Consider the following 26,737-nt stretch of genomic DNA (forward strand, 5'->3'; position numbering starts at 1 on the left):
CACGCACCAGATATCGCAGCTCGAAATGACACACATGCGCTCCTTCCGGTGGTCGAGCATGTTCTGACGTTTTCCACGAGACTCCGCGGCCGAGGTGAGGCTGGCCACATGCCTCAAGACCCATGTCAGCGTTATCTCAACTTAATCTTTAATTTATAAAAAAACTAGATTATCATGCAGTAAACTGAGCAGGATGTCGTACAATGAACAATATTTTAGCATCGATAACATCGATCTTTATTGTTTTCAGCTGATACGGTAAATAAATAAGTACATCGGAATTCAGATAATGAATAAATTAAACAGTACAATAAATAAGCTAAATAATAAGAATTTTACTTAAGTCATGCGTGACTGCACTAGGATCTTGGCTTTCTGCACAATCCACTCATGTAGGCCAGCATGCGGCCGGAACCAGCATTCAACCGCACCCTTGCCGCTCGCGGCGGAGATATTCGGTATGGACGTGGTAACAATGAGCGGACTGCGAAATCCACGATTGAGAAACTTGGCCGCTTCAAAACCGCTACGCATCTCTGCGCTCAGCTGCAGTCTGTGTGTTAGATGCGAGTACGGCGCTTCCACCGGTGTACTCAGCAACCGGCTGTTGTGACGCCACATAACATGGTTCAGCGGAAAATTATTCTTGACCGCTTCCGGTGACAGCGGCAAACGCAGCGCGCAAGCCACCGTTAAAGTGTCGCCTTCGGTGACCAGCTGATCGGGCATCGGCGTATAGAAGACCTGGCTGGCGCGGGTGACCAACGGCAGTAGATAGTAGCGTTTAATGGGGATATTGGGTTCAACGGTTTTCACGCATGTCACCGCACCACTGGCCAGAAAGGAGACACTGCTGATGCGAAACAGCATGACGTCGTCCATGCGGCTGAAGCTGTACTCCTGACCATCCTCCACCGGCACCGGCTGCCCGCGTTCAAAGACGACACGGTCCTGGTGCAGCCAGGACACCGTATGCCAGTGCGTTCCGGGTGGCAGTTCACAGGCGAACGTGACGTTATCACCTAAGTGTGGCCGCTGCATCACTTCTTGATTACTAAATGGCCGCTGCTGAGCTGCTGCTTCCCAGCTTGGGTCAAACTGCAGTATCGTCAGATCGCCCTGCCGATGTTGGCTTAGTCCTTTCTCAATAATTTCATCCACTGAAACAAATTGCGTAGCGATTAGTATTGCTGCTGAACAGAACGGACGGCGGATAGCAATCTAATTAACTTTATCCTTCGCCCATGCTTAAAAAATAGACCTTCTTACAGTGGACGTCAAAAAGGTGTTACATTCGGTCCGCGACCGATAATTTATTAGTCAAGACCAAATGACCAATAAAATGACCAATAAACTGCAAACATGCATCTGACTACTGAGCACAAACTCATGCTGAATTCAAACACTTGCGCCGCGCACAGTTCCGAACGGAAACCATCCACCGATATCTCAAACGAAAGAAAAAACAAATATAAGAATTTTGATACCAAACAAGTTGTTTTTTTATGGGATCTAAAAGAAAATCGAGGCACTCAAAGTTTCTCGTAGACAAAGCATAGAATTTAAATCCACGATTTACTTTCAGTTTTCACGCAGAAACAGTATGCTTTGTCTACGAGAAACTTTAAGTGCCTCGATTTTCTCCTGCATCCCATAAAAAACAACTTGTTTGGTATCAAAATTCTTATAATTTTTTTCTCTTTCGTTTGAGATATCGGTGGACAGTTTTCGTTGGGAAATGTGCAAGTTGCAAGTAATATCAGCAGGCCGATGGCCAGCACGGAATTTCGGCTGTTTGTACAGGTAAGTTCCTGGTTGCGCGCGTTTTGTGGGTGGGTGGTTTTTGTAACACCTTTTTGAATTCCATTGTAGTTTGTGTTTGACTCAAATACGGTATCTAAGTATAACACAAACTAAGCAAGTCTATTTTTAAGGTTCCATCAAAATTTGTCATTAATGGATTGTCAAGGTGTGTGTGTATGAGTGTGGTAAAACTAACGGTAAGGTAGAGCCAGCAAGCTGGGGCAAACTTTATACGTTGGCATGCACCAGCCTGTGCCCTATCCGCACCAGGACATTGGGGAGTGTGACATTGCGCCGCACCCAAATTCGACGCGCGACTTTTCGCCGCAAAGACATTTCGCCACGGGACATATAGTCGCAGCGACATTTTGTTTTGGGACATACTGCTTTGAGACATTTAACCTTTGCGACATTTCGACGCAAGACATCTGGTCGCGGACGGTTCGCCGTCATAACGAATTCGAATTGCTGTGTGTTCACATGTTTCCTGTTCAAGTTATTCTTAGGTTTCTTATTTTTTTTAGATTTTCGTCAGTGTTTTATGTATTCTCAGGTTTCTTATGATTCCTTCTTATGTTTTATGTATTCTCAGGTTTCTTATGTTTCTTATGTTTTGGGTTTCTTATGTTTCCTTGGTTTCTTAGGTTTCTTTAGTTTCTTAAGTTTCTTAGGTTTCTTTGTTATAATTTTTATTTTCGTCGATTGTTGTAAAACTTTTCATTCTCTAACGGATGCAAGGTGCTGTCGTCGAAACAGTCTTGCGGCTAAATGGCCTCGTGACGAAAGGTCTCGCGTGGTGGTGTCCTCCCGACTAAATGTCCCGCGACGAAACGTAGCGCTGTGAAACGGCCTTGCGGCGAAAAGTCTGCGACCGAATGTCTTGCGACTAGTTATCCTCGGCCAAATGTCGCGGTACCAGACTCAGACATTGTACCAATAAAGGGCAAAATCAATTTAGTACTAGTAGCTTTTGTACAAAAATTAATGAGCGATTTTAGCAATGTGACTCGTGTCCATTCATTTCGGCCACCATTCATTTCGGCTACCATTCATTTCGGCTATCATAGATCCGGTTACCGCGTTCAATTTTCTTAGGTTTTTCTCAGGTTTCTTAGGTCATTCTTAGGTTATTCTTGTTTTTTAGGTTATTCTTAGGTTTCTTAGATTTCTTAAATTTTTCTTAATGCTCATTGCTTGAGAACCTTGGCTAGCCTTACAATAGAGTCATAGACTATTGTACATGTAAGCTAAAAATCGAACGCGATAACCAAATCTATGATAGCCGAAATGAATGGCAGCCGAAATGAATGGTGGCCGAAATGAATGGTGGCCGATATGATAGGGTGCCATGTGACTTTGGTTATTCTTTGGTTTCTTAGGTTTCATAAGTTATTCTTAGGTTTCTTCGGTTTCAGACGTTTTTGAGGTTTCCGAGATTTCTGAGGTTTCTTAGGATTCTTAGGTTTTTTGGGTTTCTTTGGCTTCTTAGGTTTCTTAGGTTGTTCTTAGGTTTTTTATGTTATTCTTTGCCGGTTTTGAAACCAGTTTTGTTTCAGTTTTTTATGTTTCGCTGTTTAGTGTATCTTGTAACACAGTTAGTACGCAGTATTTGTAAGTTGCGCCATATTTTCTGTTTTTGTCTGTAACTCTGGAAGGTTTGAGTATCCTCAGTCGGGACCAACGTTTTTGGTTTCAGGAAGAAAAGTTACATATGAAACACTTAAAAGTTGGTCAGTAGGTCGCGCCCGATATAATAATAGTATACCTATCAGAATTCTATCACGCCTGGCGCAAGCAACATCACGAAACAACCAAATCTGGTTATCTAAAAAACCCTTCACAGGATATCCTACAAGTTGTCTCCACAGCGTGGTACAAAGTCAAACCTGAAACGATCAAAAATTCCTTCGTTGCCGCGAAAATCATTCCTCGAACGGAGACAGAAAATGATGAAAATACATTCCCCGTGGAGAACTCTCCTCCAAATGATAACAGTTTTCTTGAAATGAGCTGTGAGCTGAATTTGGACGAGTCGCTCTCGGAACTCGAATAAGCTAAATTTTTTTTCATTTGTTAAATTGAACAGAAAATGTTAAGAATTTAGCAATACCAAATTCGAATGCAGAATATCCTGGGAAAAACCAAAATAAAATGAGAATTTGGATCGTGCTAGATTACAGTATTTCCAATTTATACTCGTACAAAAATAACATTAAAAGTCGATATGGCAAGGAGTGGTACGCGCACGCGGCCCAAGGCATTTTAGTGTCCTTTAATATCGTGTAAATACAGTACGAATACTCCAGAAATTCGATCCAGAAAAATAAAGTGAAAGACTCAAAATTGCTTTCGAAATCGGAAAAAAATACTTGATGAAATTCAGTCAACAAGCTTCATACGAAGATCGAAAAATATGAAAGTTCTGAAATTTGTTTTGCGTCGACCAAGATTTTACCGTTTACTTCAAGGATGACTACTGTTTTGGGTGGAGCTATTCGTTGTACCCTCTTTCAGTTAAATTCTAATAATTATAAGTTTATAACTAATTCATTTTCAAATATTTTCGAAAACGCTTTCGTGCATTAGGTAAAAAAATGATTTCTCTACATTCTAGTACCGGAAAGACATTCTGGGTTCTTCAGGAAAACGCAATACAAGCATCCAAAAAGTGGACAACTAGAAGGGCCTCTCTACTGCGCGCAGTAGCGATTCAGTACACTAGCGGTAGCAGTAGTGACGTCAAGGCCCAGTAGTGACTGTTTTTTTTACACTGCAGACGTTTGCGAAAGGTTCGTATTGTCGGCACATGGTTTCTATCATGTTTGCATACCGCCATATTGATATTGGTGACTACAGTCTGTGTCAGTGACCACTGTCAGAGAGGCAGCCTCTATCTATAGTATCGTTCGACAAATCTTTCAATACAGTCTGTGTGCTTTGCGGGTAGCCTAGTGGTGCCTCTCTCGGCCTTACCAGTAAAGTGAAAATCTGCGCAATGACCAAAATACGAGTCTTATATTACCTAGTAGAATAAAATGTGTAGTATTTTTAAAAAAATGTTTTATTTTCCGGTTAAGTATTATTAATTTTGTAATAATGATATAATCATCCAAACCAAGTATGGAAAAACGTTCCGTGACGTCTACACGAGCATCCAAGATGCCGCCGCCCATCGCGCACCTGAGATACCCTTCTTCACTCAGATCTTGAGCGCTATTATTCGCTCTAATTTTCGATTTACATAGGGCGCCGACACATAACTATTATTTTCATGATTTTTAAATCTAGAATTCTTTGAACAGCAATTTTTCTGGTTCGTAAAACCAGAAAGAAAAATTACGTCGTTCATTGCTCGGAAGTGAGTTTACTTCAGCTGGCGCTGAATCCGCGTATATGAACTGCCAACTGATACCATGCGATGCAGAATATCCGCGATCAGCATTAGAGAAGATCCGTATCTCAGGTGCGCGATGGGCGGCATCTTTGATGTGCGCACGTAGACGTTATGGCACGTTTTCCCATACTTGGTTTGGATGACTATTACACAAAATTAATAATACTTAACCGGAAAATAAAAAATTTAATAAAATACTACTCGTACACATTTTATTCCATTAGGTGATGTAAGTCAAATATTTTGGTCAATATGCGCCGATTCGAACTTTACGGGTTAGAGTATGGAGGTTGTCGGTTCGATTCCCTTAATCGGCAGGTTTTTTTGGAAGTTTCTATGCTATTCTAGCTCGTCTCTTGCACGATCAGCGTAAACAGGCAGAGAACCCAGCAATCTCAAGCCAAGGCTGTATATATTACTGCTGGTATACAACGGTAGACACTAATCCTGCAAACGCCTGCGCCTCTGTAGTCAGCCAGTATACATTCTAAGCAATTTAATGTCTACGGGTATGAATACAAGGTAACTACAGCCTGTTAGCTCTCAACGTAGCAGATGACTACCGTGACTACGACACAGGACGAAAAAACAGCCCACATTTTTTCTTTGGTACGAAATGAGGTAACGCCATGGTAAAAGTTTTGAAAAGGTCATGTACTACCCTGGCGCCTGTGGCACGAATCGTACTCCATGATCTTTTCAGAACTGTTACCATGGCATTGCCATGCAAGACTTTCTCAAGATAAAACCCATTATTTAATTAGTGGCTCAAAGCCTCAAAACAAGTTTATCTCCATCTATGATGTATCTAATTACTTAACAATCGGGCAGAATCGCCACGCCGTCCGAAAACTTGTTGTGAAAGTCCTTGTTGTCTCCTTTTGGGCCAAAGCTAAAATGTTTACCTTTTGCGCTGATGGCAGCGATGATATTGCAAAATGCTTCGGGGAGATTTTTCTAATCATCTAAGCTGTCATCAAAACAGCATTACTGAGGTAGGATAAAGGCTTTGCTTCGTGAAAAGATATTTTTCCTGACAGAAACCAAAAGTTGCGTTGTCCAGTACAACCTCCACACCCTCTCTCCAGCTGGCTATGCCAGGGATCCAGCGGTAACATCACAGCTGTCCGCTGTAGTGACCTCATTGCGTAAGTTCTATAACGAACTGTCGAAGCGGACACTAATTAAGCGCTACAGAAATTAGTTTGTATCAGAGACCGCACAGTCGTGGCAGCTGGCGCCTCTCGGGGCTTGCTGTCACCCGCACGCAGGTGGCTACGCACTCGTTCCGTTCATATGCTGCTGATTACTTAGCGCACATTTTGTCAGTACTGACCAATCAGCATCACGCTGCTGCCCTCGTGAGGGGCGGAGCCTTGCCTACGAGCGATTCTATGTTATACGGCCTCAGCTGATATGTAGCTTCAGCAAGCTCTTCATTCAATGCGTTTGCAACACGGAATCCACGAGCTCTTTACCAGCCACTTTTTCAGCATCACGAGGCCGCATGGCTTTTGTTGTTTTTAGCTTTATTGATTCCCTTTTGCTCCCCTTCTGCGCCATGTTCTGAAATGGTAGCAGACCGATGGTATTCTTTTCTCTGATCTCTGAACCCCCAGTGGAGGCATGATTTTCGGTCAGCGAACTTGCTGCGACCATAAGTGGTTCAACGCCCGCGACCTACGAATTTTCATACGGATCTCCGTGGAAATTCCGCAACGCAAACGGATAAATCATACGGGCGTGCGGACTTAAAGTAGACGGCTCCCGCATCTTGGCTCATGGCCCAAAAACTGCGCAGGAACGATCCAGACCTATTAAAGGCCTATCGGCTACGCTGCGGTCTTTACGGTAGAAAAGCGCGAAGTGGACGTTGGAGCAGCTGTTAGGAACCGAAGAAGTCGGTAAGACCAGTGCTGTGGCGTCGTAGGAATTTTTTTGCGTAGAAGTTGGGAATTCGCCACTGATCTTAATCTTTAAAAATTAATAACATTTGAAACGTAGATCCGAATTGCTTAAAAGTAGCACCATTAGAAAGATCGTTAAAAGCACTACTAGAATTGTGTACTTTTACCTTCCTAAATTAACTTCGTAAATTGTTATTGAATTGTTGGTGAGAAAATCCGCAATTTTGTCCAGCCAGAAATTTCGCGAAATGTCGCGTGACAATATTGTGGTTTACTTCTGCGTAAAACGGACCAATTAGAGGACGGGGTAAAATTCCCCGTACTGTAGGCCTGTAGTGAGTCATGCTTGTTTTTCATATTTTGCACACGGCACACTACTTGTGAGTAGTAGCTTTAGCACTAAGTACGTGACGTCAAACTGGTCAGTAAGGTACCATAAGGCCATAGGTAGGCTAGCGCTACACCTGAGTTCTAGCGTAACTAAACAGCACCGATCCGCAATCCCGACCCAAGCCAACGTACCTGAAACCTGAGTTCCGGTACCTGACCTGACCAAGACCCACAGCATGGGTCCAGCACATAGGGCCTTGGCCCGGGGATGCCATACACCAGCCACTGGCAACTCCAGCGGAGAATGCTAAGTCCTATGGACAGCCGCCTATAAAACGCATGTGAAGCCACTGGGAAGAACTACGCCACGCGCGACACCACGGGACCACACGGTCTCCGTAGCGCCACGCGCTCTGGTTTTAACCCAGAGCCAACCTCTACCGGCTCATCGAGTTCGGTCGAAGCCAAAAATAGGCGGGACGAACAGATCCTGCCCCCCGACTTGAACACAAGCGGGAAGTGCCTGGACGACACATTCGTGGAAGCGTCCGAAGGGCTGTCCGAGGCCAACCCGCCTCGAGAAAACTCACCTAGCACCAAGAAGCCGGCCCAGGCCAATACTGTCGCCTCGGACCTGGAACCCAAGCCGGCCATACCTGGCCCGGGCCAGGTCCAACCTGCTGTAACAACGGTGACCACAGGTGGAACAAGGCACATGATCCGGGCCAACAGCACGTGGGCCAATCGCCAATAATCGAACTGGATGGCTCGGGAGGTCCGACGCCATCACCCACCGACCACATATCGGTCGCGACAGGCAGGGCCCAACGGTAACCGGACCTTGCACTAGTGGACCTGACCCATCTTATCACGACCAAAACCAAGATAGACCTAAACCAGTCTACCTTGGACATAAGTCGCGCCGACTTCAGCCCGCAGAAGCTAATTAAGGTTGTCCCTCCAAGGCAAATCGTAGAAGTCGAAAGTCTCCGGAACAGGGTGCGGGACGTGACAGAGCAACTTGTGGCAGCAGCAGAAGTCGCCCTCACAGCCGACACGGTGATGAGAGACGAAGTCCACAAGTAGCAAGTCTTCGCGACCAAAGCGGAAGCGGAGGTCAAACGAGTCTCGGTCCTACAGGCACAGACCCTATTTGAGCCTACCAAGCCCAAGCTTAGCCCATGTCACAACGCAGGGAGCGACCAACATAACCGGGACATTCATCGCCTAGAAATGGCGTTGATGGGACTGCATTGTTCACCTGTGCGAGGAACGAGCTGGCCGCAGTCAAGGCCACCGTCGATGAAACCGACGCGGAAGCAGACCGCTTCCAGAGCCTGAGCAAGAAACTGGAAGACGACAACCAGAATCTGCAGAATGAAATTAACCGCGTCCGGAACGGGTACTACCAGTTGTACCAGGACCACCAGACCGTACTGAGTGCGGCCCGACCAGGAGGTCAGTTGGACCAAATGATCCAACTGAAGGAGACGCAGATTGCGCAACACCAGCAGCAGTACGCTGCCATCTAGGACCAGCTCCGGGCCGAATCAACGATTCGGCCCCAACTTGAGCGAATCTCGTCATGGGCAACAGAATTTGTCTTGCTGGAGAAAAACCTCGCGGATGCTAAGCAGATGCTGCAGATGCAACGCGACCGGATCTTCAACCTCGAGTCACACAGCGCCGGACTGGTAAAAGATAACCAGACGGCAACCCAACGCATGAGTGAGCTACCCGTGAAACTGGGCGGTCTAGGCCTGGAGAACGCTTGCCTAGACGCGGAGAAGCCACATCTCGAGAACCTGCATTCCGAGAATTCCGCAAAACCGACGTCATACCATACGATTCCAGACTCGGAAACGCATAATCGACCAGAAAAAGTCGATGAGGCTCTGCGGCAGGACCAACGGTTTTACCGCCAGCCAGTCTACCACCAACAACGATACCAAGTCAACATGTTCAAGGAGGATACATCAACCAGACAACCGCCAACAGGGCCGACCATACCGGCGCCCTTCAGCAACGTGACGCAGGGATTATTCACGGCACAACCAACGGTAACGTCACCACCAGTCCCGGTCACCACATCAGCCAGCATGGGACATTCCACAGCTGTGACGCCCGCGATACAGACATCACCGTCTGTATTACGTAGGCCATCTCAACAGGTGAACGTCAGCCAACACTCGAACCCTTCCCAGCCTACACCTCAAAATCCGGCGCCAGGCCACTGATTTTTTGGGTGGAGCCGAACGATCTCATCTCTGTTCCCGAACGCATCCAACGGTGCCATTCAGTACCCGCTTCAACCACTGGTGAGCCCTTTACAAGGACACCAGCCGACTCTGGCCATTCAGCTCAACTCCTCACAACGGGGGTCCACACCGCTCAGCAACGGCAATGGTGGCGGCTATGCGCAGGTCCAGAACCAGGGTTACTCAAGCTATAGCCAGAGATATGGAGGCGGAGCACAAAGTCGAGGATATTCCAGAAGCAAACATGCCAGCTTCAGCGAAAGGCGAGGCAGCGGAAACAGTGGCATTGGACGGAATATTTACGCCCAAGGAGGCGGCGGGGGCCAGAGCGGCCAACGTCAGAGCTCCGAACAGGCCGAGCGACAAGAAGACCTGTACATAGATCGCTAAGAGCGCATGTTTGAGAAGTGTTCACTTGACAAGGCTATTACCTGTACCAACTGTCTATGGGGAAACCACTCAAACAGCGGTTGCGGCTATGCCCACAGAGATTACAAGGATAACCCTAACAGACGTTGGTACCTAGACTGGCGAGTATGGTACAATAAGAGGTACCCCACCGGGGCAAAGAATCCTAACCGCGCCGGCGTGGTGCCAGACCGCAACGTAGCAACGGCCCAGGAAGCGGGTCTGGTGGCGGAAATCGCCAAAGTGGCACTGAAAGATTGGGAGCGCGGGGATACTAATTACCCGCCACCGAAAGGCCACTACCGCCGTTACCTGACCAACAGCTGGAGCTGAATATGTTCCCCGCCATTAACAATGGCAGCGGCTCGGCTCGAGAAAGCCCAACCGCGGAAACGCCTAAGGTCAGTGAGCACCAACAGCTCATCTGACATATTATCCGAACCAAAACCGCCGGATAAGAACAGTCCCGCAAAAAATTCCAAAACGGCAACTTCGAGAAGCGCAGGGAATCGGAACCGGCAGCCCAGCGGCCCGCCGGCGGTTCGCCGTTTAACACATGAGCCGTGATTAAACCACATGACTCGAGAAACGTGGTCATGCCGCGACGTGCAGAATGCACGCCCGGACTATCTGGCTCAAGAACTGACAGTCGTCCAACCGGGGACTAGGCAGTGCCAGGATTCAACAATGTCGAAAGTGAAAAGTGGCACCATAAAACCTCACATATGCCAGATCGGCATATGAATTATCCTCCGACAGCGCACCGGAATGATGGTCCGCAGGAAGTACGTTCAGCTCGGTTGGAGCACAAGAAGAGTGGAACGCAGTACCGTTTGAGGCTTTTAGTCCTCGCACCTGCTGGTCCCTGACCGGTGGACGCTCCCTCGGAACCGCACCTTTCGTGCGGACCATCAACAGTTCACGAACATTCCTGAACCCGCAGTACTTATACTCAACATTAAGAGAACCAGAGCATTAACCAACAGAACTGGTCCAAGGTCCTAACTTAAAGCACGACCTTGGTTTCCCTAAGAGGGGTCCAGGACCAATGTCGCTAACCCCACCTGTACAGGTCATGGAGGAACTGGCAGTTGGCGTCGACGAGAATCGAAAATCGAAAACTGTCAGAGCATGGACACACAAAGTCCAAATCAGACATGTCCATACATTTGCCATGCTGGACAAGGGAGCAGAAATCCCCTTCATAAGCCAGAAATTCTGCACAGCCAACGGCATCAAAATTGAGCCGTTAGGACGGAGCACCAAAACCCTGGTGTCGATGGACAAACCGCCTTTGTGGACTCCCACTGCTGCACCGTACCGGTGACCCTGCAGGGCTACTAGAGCCACCACACATTCTTCGTGCAACCAACGCCGACGGATGTGCAATTTCTGCTTGGGTGCGATTACTTCCACTTTAATTTCACCGCCAAACAAAGAAATCGTTTGGGATGCGGTAAAGTTTATACTGGTCCTTGAAATCCGACAACAAAGTTGGGATAAATTGGCTGGCGCAACCGTCCGTCCGAGCTTTAACCTGTCCGGAATGCCTGGATACCATTAACAGCCTTGTCTCGGAACTCCGCGTCCATAACGCCATATGAACCAGTTTCGCGCTGGCACAGTCAAACCATCGCACGAGATAGTAAAGACTATCCCGATATCAGAGGCACCGGGACAACGGCCGGTGCCTGACAAGGAAATCAAGGAGAAACTTGTTTTGATATAAAAGACATGGTTAACAGGGACAGGATGAATCCTGGAATACCGCGCTGACCAACTCCTGGCTTTGAAAAAATCTTCCCAAGAGGCGATGGACGCACCAGCCACTTTGGTCACAGATAAGTTTGGAATTCGGACCATTCGCCAAAAAACTGGAAAAGGAAGGGAAATTGTGGGAGGACGAACGTCTATCCCTCTGGTAGAAATATAAAGAGTACCACATGGAAATCCTTCGGGCACTCGAAAAGATGTGCTCGGACCTGTTCGACGCCATAACAAAACTGAAAAAATTTATGGCAAGACCTCTGTACCGTATATGGACAAGGTATACCCAGGACCTGAACAAAGTCAGGACAATCGTGGAACTATTGACAGAAGTGGAAACACATGTGGCGACAAGGGTTCGCTTCGGTGACGGTTCACACCCAAAACAGGAAGACCGACGGAGGGGCACCAGCAAAAAAGCGCGAGACCCTTCGACAGAGGAAGTCCAACTGACATGTCCCCTATATGAAGACGGCGTTGAGTTGGTAATAAGGGCCTTACGGACCCGTGCCGCCCAGCGGTGGACAGGAAGCCGACCCGCCTCGCCACTCCGTAACGTGGACCGTCCAAACCACCCTAGCAGAACCAGCCGAACCTGAGAACCATGAAATTGAGCCCATCTTTGTAGAGACTCGAGAAGCTGAACTAAATACAGTACCGGCACCAACGGTAACCGCCGGCGAGTCAGCCTTTACCGAGGCCAATGGATGGTGAGCCATTACCAGAGCAGTACGACAAACTCGAGTCTACCGACTGGGACTTCCAAAGCTCAAGACTTACCGGACACCGACTCCGAAAACGCATCATCGGAGGAGTCCAGCGACGACAAAGATAAACGCAAACATTCTCTAACTCCGCGCAGAAAATCCGGTAATCCGCAAACTGTGAGCCGAACGTCAAAGAGTTTGCCTCAAAGAAGAAAGAGAAGTCGTCTTCGTACGTACATTTGCGCTACAGTTTACCGGCCTACTCAACCTGTTGGGTGAAAGTCCGCATATACCGAACCATGGACCAACCAAGGCAATCCACTTCAAGTCGTTAACTCAACCACACCGCCTGATTCTACTATTGAGGCGGAGGTTCAGACCCGTCACGACGAATACGCATGGATCGAGGTCCAGAAAAAGACTCTAAGGGCCCAGGTCCTCCGTAAAGATGCAAGAATCGGCCAAATCGGCCAAGTGCCCATTAGCGACACGTATAAGCCGGACGTCAAAGAGAACGGCCTAGATTGGTCCATACGTACCAACGAGGCCTTACCCTGGCCAAAGGAGACGGGACACAACGCAAAAGGGCACCGCACTATTACTGACTATTACGTCAAGGTCCGGGCACCCGTGAAGGTGGAGCTTATACCGGAGACTTTCGCCCCGGTCCAAGTTAAAATGGACCTTTTGGCGGACCCAAAGCAGAGACTCATGTACCTTGGAAAGCAATACACACAGCAAAGTGCCGCCATGCTCGATGGACCCTTCCAGCATAACCGCAAAAGTATCACCATACTACGTGTCAAACTACTCCAAAGAGCCCCAGATATTCCGGAAGGGATCCGAGATGGGCCGAATGTAGCCATATGAAGAAATCACGGACAAGAATTCGCCCGCATCAACTCCTTCTAATCCGGAGATGAAGACCATAAAGTCGAATGCGAAATTCGCCAACACATTGCAAAGGCAAACTTCAGAGACTACCTGATCGAAGACCAGACTGCTTTGCTTCGGCGAGACTTATGGGAACTCAGAGCCATATCTTTGAAGTCTAAAAGCCGTACGGCCACGTCAAGAGAGAGTCTCACGTCACAGAAGTTGGCAAAGCGACGCCGATCAAGATGAACGCAACCAAAACGAGTTGGAAGCACGCCCAGCATATGTTGGACCAGGGCGTGATTGCAACGTTCATAGCAGCCTGAAGTTTCGCAGTGGCCCTCGCCTCAAAGAAAAACGGCAACGGAAACATGGTCACCCGGTTATGCATGAACTATAAAATAAAGCTGAACTCAGTGACCAAAAAGAATAATTACCCACTGCCCAATTTAGACGAACTTCTGCAATCCTAATGGACGCGGCATCCATGGACTACGCAGCCGTCGTTACACCAAAAGGGATGTTTCGGTTCAAACGAATACCGTTCGGAGTCTGCAATGGACCCCATACTTTCCAAATTACCAGGGACAAGGTAATTACACCGGCTCGGAAAGAAGCGGTGTCTTTGGATACATTGGCGAAGTGATGTTCATTCGAGGAATTCAAACAGGCGTTCAGAAACACGCTCATATGCCTCAGAAATGCCAGATTCACGATAAAATCGGGGGAGTGCGAATTCGGAAAGGAAAAACTCCATTTTTAGGAATACATCCTCAGCAAGGACCGTGTCTTCACTGACCTAGAAAAGGTCGGGGCTATCGCCAAGAAACAGCCACCACAGACGGAACGTCACTTTCGCTCGTTCGTGGGTCTAAGAAACTACTACCAGAAGGTCATCCATGGCTACGCCCAGAAGATTTCCAAGTTGTACAAATTCCTGCGGAAGGAAAGTTCAGGTAAAAACGAACGGACTGACGCCCACACCGCCGAGTTAACGAAATTGAGGAAACTCTAAACAAGGCGCCCATCCTAGCCAAATTCGATGCCACAAAGCAGTCACCAATGAATATGATGCAAGTGGCGAAGACATCGGAGCCATTGTTGGCCAAGACTCAAAACCAGCTGCATACGCGAGCCAAGTCCCACATGGAGCTGAGAAGAACTACGGCGTAACCGAATGGGAATGTCTCGCGGTAGTTTAGACCGTTCAAAAGTTTAAGCACTACATCGACCACGGACCATTCACCGTAAGGGTGGACCACAGAGCCCTAACCAATCTACTCAGATGCGAGTCTAACATACTCGGCATCAACCCTCGACTTACTCGATTAGCTCTGGCACTACAAGGACGGGACATCACCATCGAGTATAAGCCAGGCACCTTATGCGACAACGCCGATGCGTTATCCAGATGGCCCTAGAACGGGACGACGACAAAGATCCACACGAAAAGTTGGACCAAGTCCCTAACTTGCAAAGACAACGATTACAAAGACAAAATCCCAGCACGCATCATACGAGTGCGCAGGCTGAAAGTCACAGATGAGGATCCAGTACACGATTGGGAAAAGCCTCTTTTACCTGGTTGTAACGCAGTTAGTGACTGAAATAAAATGAGTACCGCGGACATACGGGTTAATAAAGTACTATGGACTGGAGCAGAAGAACCGGAACCCGTGGTCCCACCTTGCCCAAATGTAACGGATTCCATTGCGCAAGAATTGCGCAGGATGCTGCACCGAGATCCGCCACTGGCAGTCATCCATCAACTTGAACATCAGGCAGAATTTGACCACCGATCCAAGCGATCTGAACATCACCAGATGGACAAAGGTATGCGTTGCCGGATCACCGAAATCAATGCGAAACTCGAAAGGAAATTCGCAGTCCTGAACTTCATGTCGAAAAACATCATCCAGTCCCTTAATCACGGAAAAACTGGAAACCACTTTAGATGCCGCAAGACCACAGAAGCAGCTAAGCTCAGGTATTACTGTGACCGCATGAGCAGCAACATACACGATTACATCGTGCAAAAATGTCAAAGGTGCTTCTTCGGCAAAGTGTCACAGCACGCTACCTGCGGTAAGCTGCAGCCGACCCAAGGCAGTGAACCCTGGTCCCGCGTCTTTGAAGATTTCAAAGGCCCACTGCCGGTGATCAAAACCAAGAAGTACCGGTACATCGCACTGGTAGTCGACCAGCTGACCAGGTTCACCATAGCCAGGCCGACCAAAACAAACTCGGCCAAGGAATTTGAAAAGTTTTTCGTCGAAAAGTCGTCCTGAAGTACGAAATTTTGCACATAATGCACTCAGACCACGGTACAAATTTCACGACAAAGTCATTCGCTAAAGTCGCGAAGGTCTTCAGAATCCATCAAACCATTGGATCCGCCTACCACCCAGAAGGACCATACCAAGTCGAACGCTAGATGCAAACCATCTGGGACGGCATTCGAAACCTTGGCAGCGCCGGCGGCAAACATTGTTGGCACCGTGCCCTACCTTACGTGATCTCCGGCAAGAACCGTGCCGTTCACCCAACCACGGAAGTCGCAGCGTATAGCATGCTATAACATAACATGCAAGAGCACAAAAGACACGGGACTCCCACAAAACAAAAATTTGGATGAGCTACTGCAGAAGCAGAAGTCCGGAAAGGTCCCTTCCAAGAAACTTGTGAAGGAACAGCAAAAGACTGCAGATTCCTGGCTTTAGCCGGCCTGAACCAGAACCATCGGACCCGGCCCCGAAGCGTGGCCTCGGCCGACCACGAAAGACCAAACCGGACTTGAGACACAAGCCTTGACAAAACTACTGTAGCCGCTAGATGAAATGGCACCACAGAGTCTGGTGTACTGAAAACAGCACACACGCTGCTGTTAACTTTTGCGCTGTCCGGCAGGGGGCAGGCACCGGCCGGATCTAAAAGTGGTACCATTTCATCTAGCGGCTACAGTACAGAACTAGGCTTTAGCCGTCAATGATCCAGAGTCAGTCCCAGCGGTACCAAAATTATGAACACTCGCAGTAAACAAGACCAGGACCGTGGAACTTAACCAGGCCTCAGTAGCTAAGGAAAACCAAAAAGAGCCAAGTCACGGAAAAAAACCTGCAGCAACCCTTACGGCTCAGCACGTCCTGGAAGAGGACAAAGTTGCTGACGACGAGGCAGACAAAGACTTAGTCAGCCGCATAACTGCGGGCTGAGAATAATCTGAGAAACGCTCAACGAGCAAAAAGCAGAAGTCTGATACCACATCACGTGATGTATCGGATAAGACGACAGAGAAGGCTGGACAGAATGACGCTAAATAGACTTAGAATTAGTCTAACTAACTTTAACTAAACCGTAGCTTAGAAGGTGCCCGAAGCAGCTTTTTGTTTGACATGGTTGCTTAGAAGTAGCAAACCCGGTGCATAAAATAACCCTATAGGTAGGAGTCTAACGTAGCGTAAATTGTCTTGTAATAGCTTGCCTATAGAACGATGGAAGGGCGACGACGCAGCGAACGCCCCCACGACTCCGACCACAGCTACCGACCATACCCACGGTCGCGACCCGAATCCGAAGCTGGCGGATCTTCAAACCGGTCGTCTAACGCAACTCCGTGTGTACAGAGATTAGGACTTTCACCACAGCAGAAATACGAGCACAGCTGCCGTGACTGCATCAACAACAGCAAGGACCAGTCAAACTAGCGGGATCACTGTCAACGAGATGTTTCCCAGTGCATACCACCTGAGACCCGGTTTCCGTAACGACAATGAAATGGGGTACGCTTTCTACCAAGAAGTGGTCCGAGGCAACTTTGACGTCTATAGCAACATGGTCCACGACGGACGCCACCTGTTACCATTACTGAGGAACAGTGAACATATCGAAATCTTTGATCTCTACACAGAACGTTGTGGAGCCTTACCTGGCCGTAAGGAGCAACGAGCGATACCAAGCAGTCTCCTCTCACCCAAGCCGCCCGAGAGCAGAAGGCTCAGCGTGACCACGGCCGGCCGACCAAACCGACCCTGCCACGCGGGTGTCGAACAGTCCAGAGGGCGCGGTCTACCAGCCGCCCCGACACAATAGACAGGTTAATTTTTTCTTTTGGCTGATCGCTGAACGCTGTTAAAATTAAAGTTGCGCAAAATTAAAAGGAAACGCGATGGTAGTTAATTCTGCATCCATCGCATCGCGCATAGCGGATACAGAGCACGTACGTACGTGCACCTCAACTCAACCCGGATATGCAGTGCTTTGCTAAGCGCGCAGGCCTTACGGTAACTTCGCATGTTATCGTCGTGGCTGAAACGGTCTCGCGCTAAACGTCACGAATTTGGGAGGAGCAACAAATAACAGCAGTAAAACTTTAGAGCTAGTGAAAAATTAACCTCTATAATATGGACAGCAGCCGCGCCAGTTACGTTTTCAATTCTACAGGCATGAGACACCCACCACCACAACATTTGGGTGAGGGCATGAGGCACCCCCACCCAAATCAAGGTTAACCTAAATGCACAGTCCGTCTTCGATAAAGTCGCCAAAGAACTTGTGGCCCGTGGACTGTTTGAAGCCCTACAGGGCCGCTATGAAGCGCACGTATGCAACAGTACGTGCTACCGGCACCGCTATTGCGGCATCCTGATGGTTTACGACAGTATACTGACGATCGACGTCAGGACCGGACCAGCCGCCAGAATCGGAGCGATCCGCAGGAGCGATCGCATCAAACGCGGACCATACCCTGTGGGCGGAACGAGGATGAGTCAAACCTATTTGTCCCTCGCACCAACAAGAAGACCGAGCAGAGCGGCAGCACTACGATTCACAACTTCCGTGTACATCTACCTATGGACACTGATGCCGCGCCACCGACATCTGACCCACCAGCCCGTGAACGCGACGCGAAAACAAGTGCGAAGGGTTTCGACAGTTACGAATACGCCAAGAAACGGGTCGCAGGAGTGAAGCCGCAGTCCCACCAAGAAGTCACTGATTGCATCATGACGGCCATCATCAACCCGTACGCATCATCTCGTACGCAAGGGACAAGTGGGCACAGATTGACGTAATTACCCAGAACCTGCAAAACTTGTTGTGTGGTCCCGACATGAACGGGAGTTCCAGCGAAAGGGCTGGCTCCATAATTTTAGCAAGAAGGATCACATCGACAACCGTGAGTGCTACCTGATTGTCCAATTTAGTGCCCTGCAACGGACTAGAAAACTTCGTCCAGTCCGATCCAAACTTAAAAAATTTTATCCGAACCCAGTCCGACTCCTAATTCTAAAAATCGTAATCCAACCAATCCGATTCGTAAATTTTTTGGCCAACCCGAACACAATCCGATCCACTCCGAAACGTTTTTCAAAAGAATATTTACATAAAAATTTTAATATGCAGTAGTGCGCTATTGGACAATGTCCATAGTAACGCACTACAGTGTAATTGCCCTCACTGCAATACCGACGTGAACCTGCTAGGACAGCCTATCAGAAGACCAGATTGGAATGAACTGTGCGAACTGCACATCGAGGATGACCAGATCGACCGCATCAAATACCTGGCCCAGTCCATCCCACCGGACGCGAACGCCAGCTTTTTGGTCACAGCCGCAATGTCCGCGATGGGAATTCCGCGGAGGCCCGAAAACTACCAGGGAGCCCCGACTGGAACCTATGCGTACACACATAACGGAACAGTGACACGCATCTTCACCGCGAGACTGGGAGATCTACGTGGTAACTGGGAACTGGAAGTTGCCTACTGGCAGGAACAATTCATTCCATAGCTCCTTAGTCGAGTGGCCTTGCTTGGAAAGCAGATCCATGAAGTCGCGGCGGGTGTCAGAGTCCACGACACTCTTAGCGCTTTTAGGGGTCACAAGACAGCCTACCGCTACAAACGACCGGATGACGCCAACGATGGGGCGGAGCTGTTTGTCAACAGAACAGCCACGCGGAAGCTTCCAACGAAATTCTGTACCAGCGACCAGAAGGATCGACATCGTCGCACAATATGACACCGGCCGAGCATCCAAACCGAGACGACCAGGCTCCTATCAGGTCGTCCCGAAGGGAGGACAACACTAATCAGGAGATGGCGGACCTCGAAAAGATATCGTCGACGTCCCGTTGGACGGAGAGGAATAGTCCCAGGGCCATTCCTCCATGTCGACCTAGAAGTGGTTCGGTATGCGCCTAGAAGTGGTCTGGTTACCTAGAAGTTGTACTTTAGAGCGGAAGCGAAAGGCTTGACCACCCTCATGGAAACGTCTACCGGTTGCTACCCTCGTAAACAAGCGTGGCTTGCAGCCATGTAACGACTACCTCACCGGATCTCTAAGTCTCAACCGAATTCACCGGATTGGCTCTGGCTTAGCGGCTGGGACCATAAATTTGGCCTGGCCACCCCAGACCAATTTGTGTGGAATCCACTAGACCGAACTTGGCACAAGGCGCTGTTCCCGGCACGGAAGAAATTCAGCGCCCAGATGGCGGTGACGTCCCGCATAGAAGCTGCGGCAAACCGTGGAGAAGCCCTGGTCCATCAAAGTTAGAACAGGCCCGCCATGCATCCCACGGGCCATAGGCGGCTTGCAGAAGGAATTCACCGGAGCGGGTGAATGTGCTCTGTAAGCTCGAGGGAGCCACGCAGAAGTTATGGTACCCCAGAAGCTGGCTGTGCGCACAGCACCGCCCAACGGACATCGTCAGAATGACCATGCACCCGTCCAGAGGCTTTGTCACAAGGACAGCGGACCCGCCAGATGATGTCAAAAGGACGCCTGCTTTGCCCAGAGGCGACACTCAAGAACTTTTAGTCAGCAGACCGGCTCCTCCGTGGTACCGCCTACCGGCACCCACAACCTAATTTTAAAAGTTTGGCCAAGCCAACCTGATGTCTCAGAGCCATAGTTTGGATACGGGCCACTACCGTGGTCCCGACCAGCGTTTACTTAATTGCCACGGTCTCAGGAACATTGCGTAACCAAGACGCTTACTCGAGCCCCAGGGCCTTCGAGATGGACCAGATCTGACCCAACGAGTCCCAAGGGTCAAGGGGCGGAGCCCCAATAAGCAGGGAGTGCGGAGAGCGCAGCTACCCGCTGAAACAACTGGGAAGTAGCGAAAAAGTCGAAAAGCTAACAGGATTGTTTTTGACGGACCTGCTGCAGTAAATGCATAGGCAATCGGTAATTTGGACCCGGTACACTCATACAGACCGGCCCGGGTTAGTCGTTTCCGACATGCGGCGAACCATCGCGGCATTTTTCGCGAACCCGCCATACAAATGCATGGAGGGTCCGTTCTTTAGGACCCGGTCCGGAAATTTTGCCCGCCCGGTGGAGTTTTTTTTAGGAATCGACATGCGGTGAAGCAGCGCATTCGCAAAAGTGGAGTTTTTCCGTGGAAAAAAAACAGATTTGAGAGGATCAAACTCGGAAGGATGGTCACCACATCCCTGAAACCACCGTATTTGCTTAATATCGGCCGCAAGATGCGGATCCTTCTCAACTGACACGCGCCAGTAATTCAACCTGGCGGAAGCTGCAGTCACTGGTGAGACCCATACCGGTCATCGAAACGGAACCATAAGATTTTATCACCAAAGGAACCTCCACCTTTACACATTACGGCGGAGTAGCAAACCGTTCTGGTATGCAAGACCTGGCTAGCCTCGAAGTAACACCAATGGATTTTTCACAACCGCCGCATAAAACTACATGGTGTCTTAGTCAGATGATTAGTAGATAACCACCGTTAAATTAGTGACTAAGAAAGTTATCTCATATAAGTCCACCCAAGTAAACCACGAACCATCCGAACATGGACACACAAAATCCACATATGTGTAACGCAGACAATAGCAATGCGCGACACTAGATCTGAAATTTCACTAGCCGAAAATGAATTTTAACGTGAACCAACGGCCTGAAAATCAAACCGCTGATACATCGCACCAATATCCTGGAAGCCGGCGGACAGGTCGGCTCCATGATGACCTGTTGTTTAACCGTCCAAATCACCCTACAGGAGTCATTAGCTCCCAAACCTTATGACCGGCCCCACGAAATGGACGTGCCAGTACTCCTACAATACCAATACCTTCTCCGAATTAACTTTCATACTATCGCCACTTCTAAACTTGGATCAACCAGTAACAATCCAAGGATGTGGCATATCCTATGCAAATGAAAATACCAGGACCACCGAGCACGGCTGAGAAATAATCTCAGACAAATCGGATTGATCACCCGACTTATTCCGGGTGATTTCCTATTTCCTGCTTGCTGCGAGTGCTGGTACACCAAGCTGAAAGTCCATAATGTCATCGAACGACACCAGGGTCGGTACGCACCGGTAGACGAAAATGGAATGAGGGATATTTAAACCTATCTCGATACTAGAGGCTTCACTTATTATATCTTATTGCTACGATACTTTGAATGGTTTCCAGGTTTACGGCACCTCCGGCAAAGGCAGCGCCATCCTGCACCGGAATGGTGCATGCACGGAAGACAAAATCCAACTGGCCATTTATACGTGCGATTTGGTACTTAACCTCGCCGGCACCCTCGATAGAACAAGCCATCGACTGGATAAAAGCACGAATAATTCTCTACATCTAGTGAAGAGAATACGGAACCCTTGCATCACAAACTCAAAATAACGGGCAAGGAATTACGCAAGGCTATCCTTCGGCACATGCGAGACTTAAAACAATTCACCCGAGAATTTTTGATACGAAAAATAGCAAGCACTGCTTGGCACAGCACAAGCTTTTGGTTATTTCTACTGGAGGCATTGTTTTGATAGGCTTTACTTAAAGACTGTATTCTGAACAGCTGCTGTTTCCATTAAATGGAAAAGCTGTCAAGCCTCCAAGTGAAAGATTTATTTTGAAACTGATGATGATTGAGTTTTGATTTTGATACTGTTTTTCCACTACATCAGTATGCTGACATCGCTTTTGAGCAGGCTTGAGTCGGTTGACACTCCTAGCCGACTCCAATGGCTTGGTTAACATTTCAAATCTTGTCTGCTAACAAGCTAAATATTTCGTCCGTCATATTCGTCATAAGAGAAATACCGTTGTATAGAGAAAAATATGCTCTACCTAGAATGATTTTTTTGTTCGGGGCTATTGTTATAGTTATTCTTTAAAATATAAGTAAAGTTAATATTGCAAAACGTTCCGTAACGTGTAGGCGCAAGTCAAAGGTGCCGCCCATGGACTCATCAGAGATCTTCACTCGAACTCCAGCGGTATCCTGCCTGCGCAGCGGTCACGTTTTCAATAAAAAAGTTTTTTTATCCATCTCCTTTTGAGCTGACATCAAGCACCGACGAATATGTATAATTTTCTTGCGTATTCAAAGCGAAAAAGCCTTGAATGGCAGTTTGTGGATTCATAGAACCCAAACGAAAAATTATGCCTTGGCAAGATGTTCAGTGCTCAGAAGATACGGTCGAAGATGCACCAGCTGACACTGAATCCTGATATGATTCCCAAACTGATAAGCATGCCATGCAGCATATCCGCGATCAGCGATGGAGCTGATCGGTATCTCTGATGCGCGATGGGCGGCATTTTTTATGTGCGCGGCTACACGTCACGGAACGTTTTGCAGTACTAACTTTACTGATATTTTGAAAAATAACTACGAGAACATTTGGGTGCTGTGAACATACCCTGCACGATTAGGCTGCGATGAACAGCCGGCTAAATTAATGGCAGTCGATTGCCTCAACCGTGTATGCCATCCTGGGCGGCTGGCAAACCAGAATTCGCATCCACGGATTTTAAACAGATTTTCTCCATAGACTGGTAACTCAGATGCGTGTCATTCTGATTTTTGAAAACTGTTAAATTGTCACCAAACGACAGAAAATTAATTTTAATTTTCACGATTTTTGAGACCAAAGAAGTTGTGGTTTGTGGCAAATGAAACAAGTTACAGCCATTTTAGTTTTCTCGTAGACTTAGCATACAATTCACGATCAAGGGTCCCACGCGGCGATTCTATGCTGTGTCCACGAGAAACTTCAAACAGCTATAACTTGTCTTTCACGCCATAAACTGCAACTTGTTTGGTGTCAAAAATCGTGAAAATTAATTTTCTGCCGTTTGGTATATGACTTGAACAGTTTCATTTTCAAAATCAAGAATGACAGGCATCTGAAGTTAGCATACCAGTCTATGGAGAAAATCTGTTTAAAATCCGTGGATGCGACCAATTTCGTAACATTACGGGCTGGTTTGCCAGCCGCCCAGGATGGCATACACGGTTGAGGCAATCGACTGCCATTAATTTTTAGCCGTTTGCATTCAGACTGTGATATCAGTAGCGTTGCGAGCTACGGCTAACCAGCTGTTCATCGCAGCCTAATTGTGCAGGGTATGTTCACAGCACCCAAATGTCCTCGTATAACAATAGCCCCGAACAAAAAAATGATTTTAGGTAGAGCAGATTTTTCTCTATACAACGGTATTTCTCTTATGTTTACACGAATATGACGGACGAGATATTTAGCTTGTAAGGTGAAGCGGATTTTACCACGGAATAAACGACCGCGGCATTAGCTGAACATTATCGCCTAAACAGCTCATACCAATTTGTCTGTTCCCTGCATTTGGACAGGCGAAAAACTTCTACATTGTTTGTGAAACTTTAACTCCTTTAGTTTGGCGTATTCATAACGTTTCTACAGGAGGTTGCCGGATATGGTCATCGGTGAATGTGACATTTCTGTGTTACTGACTGGACTGACTGTCTTACCATACAAAACTACATACCTGTGTCACGAACGGTGACTTCGTGCGCTCACCCGTGTTACGACCACATATGCACCAACAGTTACGGTATCCTTATGCTGTTGCTCCTTATGTTGTTGCCATGACCGACATAACACTGTCTGACGTAAACTACATACTGATATAAAAACTAGCCGCAGCATACTTCTTGAAGTATACTACCTGAAAACGGTTAGACAGACTCTTCTATGCTTAATGATTTACCCAGCGGAGTTTACACAACAAAAATCTTACACGCTCGCTCGCTTGCACCAAGGGGGGTTACGACTATCTATACTAGTTATTATGCCACAAACTATTAGGAAACCGAAAAATTATTGCTTTAAACGTAGTATGGAAGACGCAGGGAAGTTAAGAAAGCTCCCCACCTCTACCCCGCTGGGCGTACGCCCATTTCGGCATAAGGACACTTCGCCATAGGACACTTCGGCATAAGACACTTCGCCATGCGTTCATTTCTGTGGTATACGCCATGGCAACGGATTGTTGTTGTTGCTCGGTTGTGACTGTAAGATCAGTCAGTCATGCAGCGCGCTAGCGAGAAGTGGTACTGAAGACTTTACAGTGGCGTGACGATTCGAGTGATTTGTTGTATTTCTAAGAACTCAGAATGCCCGATACGACCACATCCACAGCATCAGCGGCTGCTGCCCTCCCTTTCCAGAACGTCCAACATGGGATTACGAAGTTTGACCCTGATATCATGGACCGGACAAGCTGGAAGGTCAGATACAAGAACTACATTAAGCTTATGGATCTCCCCAGCGCAATACAGCACGAGTTGCTCATAGACTCGCTGGAGAAAAAGGCTTTTCAGACCGTGATCTTTGTGTCGCCCGCAAGAGCCGCAAGAACTGACGCAGGACGAACTCCTGGCAAAGCTCGACTTGGCATACGCCCGTTATACATATAAAATAACGGAGCGGGCAGACTTCTGGGAGTCCCGCCAGAAACGGGCCAGTCGCTAATGGAATTGGCGAACGCCTTGCGCGACCGCACAATCACGTGCAACTTCCCGGCAACCATCCTGGACGACCTACTTAGTTTCATGTTTGTGGCGGGGGTAGAAAGTGACACTACCCGCCGTCACCTGATTTCTCAGGAACTGGACTCGTTTGACAAGACGCTAAACACGGCATGGAAGTTTGAGACGGGCCAACAGGAGGCAAAGCGCAATAATAACCAGGCGCACGAGTACGTTAAGCAGACCAACACCTCCAGACCACTCCAGCAAGGCAGAAAACCGTTCCGGAAGGAGGACCGCCGACCGGAGAACAGTAAACCGGCGGCACGGAATGGGGAATGTGCAGGTTGTGGTGGAGGCCACGTTCGCGCAGAGTGCCCACATCTGAGCACTGTTTGTCGGAAGTGCGGCAAGAAAGGTCACCTGGCAAAGGTTTGCCGCTGGGCCGGGGATACCAAGCCAGCCAACCCGCAGCGACGCACCAACTACGTGGAGGAATCCTACGACGTACTGCACACGTCTACAGAACAGAACTCGGAGTCGTTTTTGGTGCCGCTATCGATCGACGGACACAGCGCCACGTTGGAATTCGACACTTGTTCACCAGTGACCATTGTCAGCGCGGAGACATGGGCCGCCGTCGGATCGCCACCGTTGGACGCCACGCCCATAACCGTGCGCACTCAGTGCGCAGCTTCACTCGGCACAGCATTCCGTTGCGGGGATCGACGCTGGTGGAAGTGCGGTGCGCGGACGGACCCGCGAGAAGATTGCGTGCACTGGTTTTCGACCGCGGCTGCAGCATTTTGGGCAGGGACTGAATCCACAACCTCGGCATGCAACAGATGTCTCAGGAAACACTCCGAATGCTGCAGGTCAACGCTGTCACCGTGCCGGCGGCATCACCGGAAGTGGCGGCTATACTAGAGCGACACGCGAATGTATTTCGCAACGAACCCGGTTGCTGCAAGGACTTTGAGGCGCACTTGTACCTAAACCGGAAGCTCGACCGCGTTTCTGCAAAGCCCGGACAGTCTCGTTTGCCCTGCGTGAGGCCGTCGAGAAGGAGCTGGAGCGGCTATATTACTGGGCGTCATCAGTCCGGTCGACCACGCCGTATGGACAGCTCCTATCGTGTCCGTGTTGAAGAAGGTCACCGGCGATGTGCGTACTTGCGCTGACCTGAGCACAGGTCTCAATGACGCATTAGACCTTCATCGTAATCCGCTGCCCATCCAGACGAGCTCTTCACTGCAATGAACGGCGGCACGCGTTTCTCGAAGATCGATCTCAAGGATGCGCACATGGAGATTCCACTTGATGAAAAGAGCCGTCGCCTTGTGGTAATCAATACGCACAAGGGACTCTTCCAGTACAATCGCCTGCCTTTCGGGGTCGCGTCAGCGCCGTCCATCTTTCAACAGAAGATGGAAATAGTCCTTCAAGGTTGCTCCGGTTGCGCGATCTTTCTCGACGACATAATTGTGAAGGGGAAAAACGAAACG

At 48.5% G+C, this 26,737-nt stretch overlaps 1 protein-coding gene across 1 annotated transcript in view; it reads right to left on the reverse strand.

Moving 5' to 3' along the window:
• Positions 1-221: 221 nt before the first annotated feature.
• Positions 222-26,737, reverse strand: part of LOC129597254 (uncharacterized) — a 29,595-nt gene continuing 3,079 nt past the window's right edge. The window contains exon 2 of the mRNA XM_055494735.1: positions 222-1,160. Coding sequence (XP_055350710.1) covers positions 340-1,160 — 821 coding nt within the window. The 3' untranslated portion in view covers positions 222-339. The remainder of the gene's footprint in view (positions 1,161-26,737) is intronic.

The sequence above is a fragment of the Paramacrobiotus metropolitanus genome, unplaced genomic scaffold, assembly GCF_019649055.1.
Source record: "Paramacrobiotus metropolitanus isolate TYO unplaced genomic scaffold, Prichtersi_v1.0 Parri_scaffold0000102, whole genome shotgun sequence".
Lineage (NCBI taxonomy): Eukaryota > Metazoa > Tardigrada > Eutardigrada > Parachela > Macrobiotidae > Paramacrobiotus > Paramacrobiotus metropolitanus.